The 9,043-nt window shown below is 41.8% G+C and overlaps 2 protein-coding genes across 4 annotated transcripts in view; both read left to right on the top strand.

Annotated features, from left to right (window-relative positions):
- The first annotated feature begins 511 nt into the window (after positions 1-511).
- Positions 512-1,980, top strand: LOC121812239 (H(+)/Cl(-) exchange transporter 5-like). Of its 2 annotated transcripts, none has more exons than XR_006052945.1 (2): positions 512-1,026; positions 1,608-1,980. XR_006052945.1 is itself a non-coding variant. In XM_042213823.1 (2 exons), the coding sequence occupies exons 1-2, from the start codon at positions 1,458-1,460 to the stop codon at positions 1,802-1,804; spliced, it is 252 nt and encodes an 83-aa protein (XP_042069757.1). In that variant the 5' UTR covers positions 1,063-1,457; the 3' UTR covers positions 1,805-1,980. The 2 variants fall into 2 exon arrangements, 1 of the variants encoding a protein (XP_042069757.1); XM_042213823.1 differs by lacking the exon at positions 512-1,026 and adding an exon at positions 1,063-1,512.
- A 4,810-nt stretch (positions 1,981-6,790) lies between these two features.
- Positions 6,791-9,043, top strand: part of clcn5b (chloride channel, voltage-sensitive 5b) — a 45,312-nt gene continuing 43,059 nt past the window's right edge. Inside the window, exons 1-2 of one of the 2 annotated variants that reach the window (XM_005946748.3) lie at positions 6,791-7,126; positions 7,708-7,857. In XM_005946748.3, the coding sequence (XP_005946810.1) occupies positions 7,719-7,857 (139 nt within the window). In that variant the 5' untranslated portion in view covers positions 6,791-7,126; positions 7,708-7,718. Of the gene's footprint in view, positions 7,127-7,158; positions 7,613-7,707; positions 7,858-9,043 lie in introns of those variants that run through there. The other variant, XM_005946747.3, reaches the window with a different exon arrangement.

Here is a 9,043-nt window from a genome sequence, read left to right as displayed (position 1 = left end):
CTTCCCGATATTATATAACATAAAAAATAAACACAAAAAACTCTGTAATTGTATCTATAAGAAGTTTTCCCCCAAGACAATTTACCAGAATCTGAATATTTTATTAATCCCAGAGGAAATTAATTGGTCACAGTTGCTCAAAGGCAGTAAGAACAGTACGGATAAGTTAAAGTAATTCATTAAATACACTGGAAAATAGTCCTAGTAGTAAATATAACTTATTATAGAAATATCCAGATATAATACAGCACAAACTGTTTATGTTTCAACATGTGATGCTCAGTATGGGGGATAATTTTGCTAACTGTCGGATGATTTTAATATAAAACTCACGCTTTACATATAACAGTTATTATTATTGTTATTTTGATGACCGAGTTGTCGAACTTATTGGCGAACCAAATTTGGGTAAACGACAGTTCTTCGCTCGACTGCTCTTCCTGGCACCGACGGTGCCAGCCTTAAAGCGGCTGCGCTCTTAAACCGGAAACTACCTCCTTTGGGTTTCAAAATAAAAACCATGGGCTTCGACGTCGCGTAAAAATAAAAGCTTTAAACGCCATATAAAAACAATAAAAAAATGTAAAATGTATGCATTTAATATTCGAGTATAATCTTAAAACGTGTCGGACTGTAAAAGCGCCAATTAGTTTATACGACTTTTTTTTTATTAAAAGACTTAAAGGTGGACGTAGCTAATTTTCGCTTACTTGACGACGGCTTACCGTTTGCGCTTTAAGTGCCAAAACGACAAATGCAAACAGTTGTTATCGCTACGTTTCACCAGCGTGAGTGTCCAAGCAGGGGACACTTTGCCGAGACCTTCTTAAATGTACATATTGCGTCACAAAACCTCAGTGTTGGGGTGTCGGTGGATGACGCAGGGTTTTCTCAGTTAAGTTTACACAGGATAGTGTTGACATAAGCAGCTCCCGCAGAAGAAGACGACGGTGGGGCAAATAATCCGAGTCACAAGACTTCTTCTCCTTCTTCAGTGAGCCGCACGACTGCTTTCTTCCCTCCCAGGTAAAGTACGGATTCATTCGGCTTTTTCTTTCATTATTGATGAAGCAAGCTGCAAAGCACATTTCGGTTAAAAGCAGCAGCGCTGATGAAAGTTAGCCGTACGGTTACACCGTGTCGGCTTGTTTGACAGCTCGGTCCTCGTCACGAGGAAAGAGGCTAATCCGCTGTTCCTGGGACCGCGCTGTGTTTTTCGCTGCTCTTGTGGCTTTTAGCCCCGAAGCCGCAGGCATGTAGCAGAAAGAGAAGTGCAAAAAAAGCGGAAATGGTTGCGAAAACTTCACCGTAAACACAGATGTGCTGTCATTAACTCTGCAGCCGCTGTTTGGTATGAAGCGGGTGAGGAGGACAGAGAGTAGCTGTTGTCGGTGCCCGTGTCTCAACAGTAAAACAGTTAGCAGGGGGGCTCTTTGACCTCTTACCTGTGCGCTACTATGTCTAACTTTTGGACGAGTTTACGTGGTAAACATGCAGCCGACAGAGAGAGAGGTAACTAAAGCGGAAAAGCGGATACCTACCGTGGGGCTAGTAGAAGTTAACCCTCCCTCTCTTCTTTGTTTCCCCCTACTTTCCCCCATTAAAAGGCGCTGAAGGGATGGAAAACCCCGGGTACTGCTCCGGGAGCTTTGACGGCCTTCATCATCCCAGCGATGACGATGATGACGAGATGGTGGACATCGCAGGAGCCACGCTGGACTTCTCGACCACGGACGACGTCCCTCCGCTCAGCTCAGGTGGGGCTGCTGCTGCTGGTCTTTCCAACGCCTGGTTTCAGTGCTGAGCTTTTTAAAGTTCATAAACCATTTCAACTAAACTCTTATCAGGGAGTTGTGAGGCAGCTTCAAAGCACAAGTCATGTAACTTGCTTCAGCTAACTCTGGCATTAAAAGTCCCCCTCAAAGTAAATAAATACAAAAAAAGAGTTTAAATTCAGGAATCACTTTCAGCCTGTTTCCTGCACGATCTTCTTTCTTCTGACAAATGGGGGGCGGGTGTGCATGGTGATTTTATATTGATATTTTATTAAATACATTCAAGTACTCTGGAATTATTATGGGACAAGAGGGCTCATTTTGCCTGATTGGAGGCAACGTTTTCTGCAAGCAGTTGCAGTCTGACTTGGACTGACTGCAGTCACTCAGAGAGATTGTTGGAGGTTGCTGTATAACCTCTAAACGCCACAGAGTCTTTGTCAATGAGCGCAACTCGGGGAGACTACACTCACCTCGCTTTGTTCTGGTTATAATCCTAAAGAACAGGAGAGGTTGCTGAGGGCATTTCTGTCTGTGTAGACGGCAACAGATATGTGATTTTGGAGGATATGTCACAGTTGATTGTTGCACCATCAGAAACAGACTGCATGTAATTGCCAGCTTGAACCCATACAATCACAGACTGATAGCAGACTGATTCCGTCTTACTTTAATGACAGGGTTAGTCAACCATCTCATTTTGCAGCAAAAACATAACTGACGTGACAAAAAGGCAGGAAGTGTGTGGCAAAATGTTAAAAACTGCAGTAATATCGCATCGTGAGTGAAAGATTGTGTATTGTGGGGTATCTCGGTGATTTCCACCTTTACTGTCAATGTAACATGTATACAATAATTATGAAGTGTGGGGCATGCAGTTAAACACAGCAGTGTAAACCGGTTGCTGCTGTTTCACAGCTAAGGTGACTCTGGGATTGAGTCACCTTAGCTGTAAGCTCGTCTGAAAACGCTACGTGCTATACATGCTCCCAGTGACTTGTTTTACTAATTAATATTAGACGACACGGCTAGTTTAAAAGTAAAACGACAATCAAAGTGTGATGGACAAGGTTACATGCTCCCAGTGACTTGTTTTACTAATTAATATTAGACGACACGGCTAGTTTAAAAGTAAAACGACAAACAAAGTGTGATGGACAAGGTTAAAAACTGATGTATTTTTGTCCCCTGCTGGAGATAAAAGGAATAGACCTGAAGCTAGCAAATGTCTATCACAGATCACACATAGTTTACATCTTTTCTTATACAGCTAATAACAGGAAGGAGAATGCTTGCCAAGAAAGAGGTCTTAGTCAGAATTAGAAGAAGGTCACGAGTTTTGTAATCGAGAATTAGCGATTATACATTTCCATGCCATGAACATCTTTGCTCAAAAAGGGAACACTGTAGCTTCACAGCTTTCTTCAGCTGCTGCCAGACAACAGGAGGAACCAAGGTATGGATTATCAAAGATTGTAGCCTCCATCAAATACTTAGCTCAGCAAGGTTTAGCTCTACCAGGTCATGTAGGTATAGTTTATTGGTGTCAATACAGTAATGCAAATGATTGAATATATAAATAAATAAGCAGAGTCACCATGTGGTATTTTTGCCATCTGGCAATAATTTCCTTAGGGATAAATAAAGTTGAGCACAAAGTTATGCCTATGCTCAATTTTGAGATTTTGTCATAAGAAGTGGTGGCCATAACAACTCATCTCAAAAAAATTGGAGACAGGGTCTTTGTACTACTGTGTCAGTTATAACAAGCATTTCTGAGTTTGGGATTTTTCTTTTTTTTCTTTATTTGAATAATTTGTTCTGGTTTCTGTTTAATTTTTTATATTTGTTTGCTTTAGAGTGTAATTCCTCCCTCAGTCTTCCTTCCTCTTGTATCAAGTCTTGTTGTATTACGTTTATTCATGTGTCTATGGGTTTTTCCCATTTACCTTTTGCACTTCCTAGTTCCCTTTGTGAGGTATTCATTTATTTTTGTAGAGGCTAAGGCTAGGCTTGAAGCCACTGAGGTGTTCGTTGGTGGGAGTGATGCAATGTCACTGGTATGAATTAACTTATTAGACTTGATACAGTCCAATAACTCCAGCCTTACTCATCTTGTCCTTTAGATTCTTTATTTCCATGATTTAACATAGCAGCGCAGCAAACTGTTTGCCTCCTTACGACCAATAACACACCTGCAGCTAATTGTGTGTGTCCACCTTAACTTACCATAAAGTTAAGGTGGACACACCAGAGAAACTCAAAAGGTGACCTCTAGTGGCATACATAAGGCATCCCTGAGATCACCTCACATAAGTTCAGTTGGCCTAGACTCTAGTGCAACGTGTGCTGTAGAAGTGGTGAAAAATGCTACATTACAAAGGCTCCAGTAGTTTCTTCAGCAGACCACAAGGTGGGGCTCTCTGTCCATTTAAAAAACATTACATAGAAATGGTGAGTTTTATATTCTGGGTTCAAATACAGTCAAACAAACTGGGGGAAAAATAATTAATGCACTTTATCATCCTGACTGATAGTGAGGATGATGGCATTTATGAGGAGGTCAAACTGATCACTTTCCTATGTGGAGAGAAAAGAAATAAACCTTTTTGGGGAAACAAGAGCAAAAGTTGTCTGTCTCATGGCTTCAGCTGGACCAGGATGCCAGAGGTTTTGAACCTGAGTTTTATTTATTTAACTACTTAACTATTAACTGCTATTAACTTGGTACCAGGTGAGTTAAAGAGACACTTGGAACCCAAACAGCTCGTCTGAATAGAAACTTTCTGTACAAATCCCAAAAGTTGATTCTGTTCACGTGGACGTAGCGTTTTCAGTACGAGAAACGTTTCATTACTCATCCAAGTGACTTTTTCGGTCTCAGCTGACTGCAGGTTTCCACAACCTTACAAACAGTACTTTTGCACAATGACTGAAACCAGCACCACTGACGAACAATGAGCTGTGAGGTTAGTTTTCTGATTAATATGCAAATTCTCATGACCATTGATCAACAACCACTGATCAAAGCCAATTGATCAAATACTATTGATCATTGATCAATGACCATTAATCATTGGCTATAAGTACCATTCACAGAGAGTTGGGGAATGGCTGCAATCACAGCATTGTAAGATGGATGGCGAAAGATGTGACCCTTAGGCCCCCTCTTCGATTCAGAGATGGTCTTTCCCTTTTCACGTAAATGGCCTCCTTGACTCCGCCCAAACAGCTCGTCCAGGATGTTACATCCTCATCCTTGAAAGAGTGTCCACTGGCCTGTAGGTGTAAACAGACTGCAGAGTCCTGGCCTGACGAGGTAGCTCTTCTGTGTTGTGCCATCGCTTCGCAGAGGTTGTTTGGTTTCCCCGATGTATAAATCATGACAATCCTCTGACTTAACAGCGTACACTATGTTACTCTGTTTGTGGACCCGATCCTTTGCGTAGACTAGTTTTTGGCGCAGCATGTTTTGGAGTTTGAAAGCTACAGAGAAGCAGTGTTTAGAAAAAATGCGTCTCAACTGTTCTGATACTCCTGGCACATACAGGATCACTAAGGGATACTCCTTATATGTCAGTATTGGAACAGCTGAGACATATTTTGTCGAACACAGAATCCACTTTTTGGGATTTCCTTACCTGGATGATTGAGCATGCATCAAGAGATTTATTGTACAAAGCTCATGGTCTGAACCATAGACAACAACAGTGCATGTTTTACTGCGTGAACGTGTCTGATAGGTTGATAATAAATTATATGCTTGCTGAGGCCATATTGCAAATAGGCGTCACACCCAAAAGTGCCTCTATCGTTTTTCATTTCATTTCATTTCTGTTATTTTTTTTCTGCAGTAAGACTGAAGAATTTGTTTTATATATGTAATGAGACCTGCTATGGTTCGGAGATGGTGGCACTAACAAAAAACTAGGAGGTCGAGCTGGAAGTGGCAGAGCTGATAAGTTGCTGATATTTTTATGATGCGTGTGCTTTGGGGACAAAAGTTTGGAAACCGTCTTTTTTTCTCTTCCCTTTGTGTTTGCCCCCCAACCATTTGCGACAGATGGCTGCCTCTTCCTGAGCTGTTTCTACCAGTGATTTCTTCCCAGCTGCCTTTCACTCAGGCCCATTCAGACAAAAAGCTAATTTGGATGAAATTGTAGCTTTTGTGTATCAGTTACTGTTACACCTCCTCACTACAGTAGATTGTGTATTGACTCAGTGATCTAATGAGTTGATAAAACAATGTGGCTCTTTTAACACTTGACACTCTTTCCTTCCTTGCACGTTTTAAAAAACAACTTTTCTACAACATTTCTCCATGTACATTTGTAAGTTTCTTCCCGATATTATATAACATAAAAAAGAAACACAAAAAACTCTGTAATTGTATCTATTAGAAGTTTTCCCCCAAGACAATTTACCAGAATCTGAATATTTTATTAATCCCAGAGGAAATTAATTGGTCAAAGGCAGTAAGAACAGTACGGATAAGTTAAAGTAATTCATTAAATACACTGGAAAATAGTCCTAGTAGTAAATATAACTTATTATAGAAATATCCAGATATAATACAGCACAAACTGTTTATGTTTCAACATGTGATGCTCAGTGTGGGGGATAATTTTGCTGACTGTCGGATGATTTTAATATAAAACTCACGCTTTACATATAACAGTTATTATTGTTATTTTGATGACCGAGTTGTCGAACTTATTGGCGAACCAAATTTGGGTAAACGACAGTTCTTCGCTCGACTGCTCTTCCTGGCACCGACGGTGCCAGCCTTAAAGCGGCTGCGCTCTTAAACCGGAAACTACCTCCTTTGGGTTTCAAAATAAAAACCATGGGCTTCGACGTCGCATAAAAATAAAAGCTTTAACGCCATATAAAAACAATAAAAAATGTAAAATGTATGCATTTAATATTCGAGTATAATCTTAAAACGTGTCGGACTGTAAAAGCGCCAATTAGTTTATACGACTTTTTTTTTTATTAAAAGACTTAAAGGTGGACGTAGCTAATTTTCGCTTACTTGACGACGGCTTACCGTTTGCGCTTTAAGTGCCAAAACGACAAATGCAAACAGTTGTTATCGCTACGTTTCACCAGCGTGAGTGTCCAAGCAGGGGACACTTTGCCGAGACCTTCTTAAATGTACATATTGCGTCACAAAACCTCAGTGTTGGGGTGTCGGTGGATGACGCAGGGTTTTCTCAGTTAAGTTTACACAGGATAGTGTTGACATAAGCAGCTCCCGCAGAAGAAGACGACGGTGGGGCAAATAATCCGAGTCACAAGACTTCTTCTCCTTCTTCAGTGAGCCGCACGACTGCTTTCTTCCCTCCCAGGTAAAGTACGGATTCATTCGGCTTTTTCTTTCATTATTGATGAAGCAAGCCGCAAAGCACATTTCGGTTAAAAGCAGCAGCGCTGATGAAAGTTAGCCGTACGGTTACACCGTGTCGGCTTGTTTGACAGCTCGGTCCTCGTCACGAGGAAAGAGGCTAATCCGCTGTTCCTGGGACCGCGCTGTGTTTTTCGCTGCTCTTGTGGCTTTTAGCCCCGAAGCCGCAGGCATGTAGCAGAAAGAGAAGTGCAAAAAAAGCGGAAATGGTTGCGAAAACTTCACCGTAAACACAGATGTGCTGTCATTAACTCTGCAGCCGCTGTTTGGTATGAAGCGGGTGAGGAGGACAGAGAGTAGCTGTTGTCGGTGCCCGTGTCTCAACAGTAAAACAGTTAGCAGGGGGGCTCTTTGACCTCTTACCTGTGCGCTACTATGTCTAACTTTTGGACGAGTTTACGTGGTAAACATGCAGCCGACAGAGAGAGAGGTAACTAAAGCGGAAAAGCGGATACCTACCGTGGGGCTAGTAGAAGTTAACCCTCCCTCTCTTCTTTGTTTCCCCCTACTTTCCCCCATTAAAAGGCGCTGAAGGGATGGAAAACCCCGGGTACTGCTCCGGGAGCTTTGACGGCCTTCATCATCCCAGCGATGACGATGATGACGAGATGGTGGACATCGCAGGAGCCACGCTGGACTTCTCGACCACGGACGACGTCCCTCCGCTCAGCTCAGGTGGGGCTGCTGCTGCTGGTCTTTCCAACGCCTGGTTTCAGTGCTGAGCTTTTTAAAGTTCATAAACCATTTCAACTAAACTCTTATCAGGGAGTTGTGAGGCAGCTTCAAAGCACAAGTCATGTAACTTGCTTCAGCTAACTCTGGCATTAAAAGTCCCCCTCAAAGTAAATAAATACAAAAAAAGAGTTTAAATTCAAGAATCACTTTCAGCCTGTTTCCTGCACGACTTCTTTCTTCTGACAAATGGGGGGCGGGTGTGCATGGTGATTTTATATTGATATTTTATTAAATACATTCAAGTACTCTGGAATTATTATGGGACAAGAGGGCTCATTTTGCCTGATTGGAGGCAACGTTTTCTGCAAGCAGTTGCAGTCTGACTTGGACTGACTGCAGTCACTCAGAGAGATTGTTGGAGGTTGCTGTATAACCTCTAAACGCCACAGAGTCTTTGTCAATGAGCGCAACTCGGGGAGACTACACTCACCTCGCTTTGTTCTGGTTGTAATCCTAAAGAACAGGAGAGGTTGCTGAGGGCATTTCTGTCTGTGTAGACGGCAACAGATATGTGATTTTGGAGGATATGTCACAGTTGATTGTTGCATTATCAGAAACAGACTGCATGTAATTGCCAGCTTGAACCCATACAATCACAGACTGATAGCAGACTGATTCCGTCTTACTTTAATGACAGGGTTAGTCAACCATCTCATTTTGCAGCAAAAACATAACTGACGTGACAAAAAGGCAGGAAGTGTGTGGCAAAATGTTAAAAACTGCAGTAATATCGCATCGTGAGTGAAAGATTGTGTATTGTGGGGTATCTCGGTGATTTCCACCTTTACTGTCAATGTAACATGTATACAATAATTATGAAGTGTGGGGCATGCAGTTAAACACAGCAGTGTAAACCGGTTGCTGCTGTTTCACAGCTAAGGTGACTCTGGGATTGAGTCACCTTAGCTGTAAGCTCGTCTGAAAACGCTACGTGCTATACATGCTCCCAGTGACTTGTTTTACTAATTAATATTAGACGACACGGCTAGTTTAAAAGTAAAACGACAATCAAAGTGTGATGGACAAGGTTAAAAACTGATGTATTTTTGTCCCCTGCTGGAGATAAAAGGAATAGACCTGAAGCTAGCAAATGTCTATCACAGATCACACATAGTTTACATCTTTT

The sequence above is a fragment of the Haplochromis burtoni genome, unplaced genomic scaffold, assembly GCF_018398535.1.
Source record: "Haplochromis burtoni strain Fernald_Lab_line unplaced genomic scaffold, NCSU_Asbu1 Contig_484, whole genome shotgun sequence".
In the NCBI taxonomy this organism is placed as follows: domain Eukaryota; kingdom Metazoa; phylum Chordata; class Actinopteri; order Cichliformes; family Cichlidae; genus Haplochromis; species Haplochromis burtoni.
The sequence above is the reverse complement of the archived record's forward strand: the minus strand, read 5'-3'. Positions and strand labels throughout refer to the sequence as shown.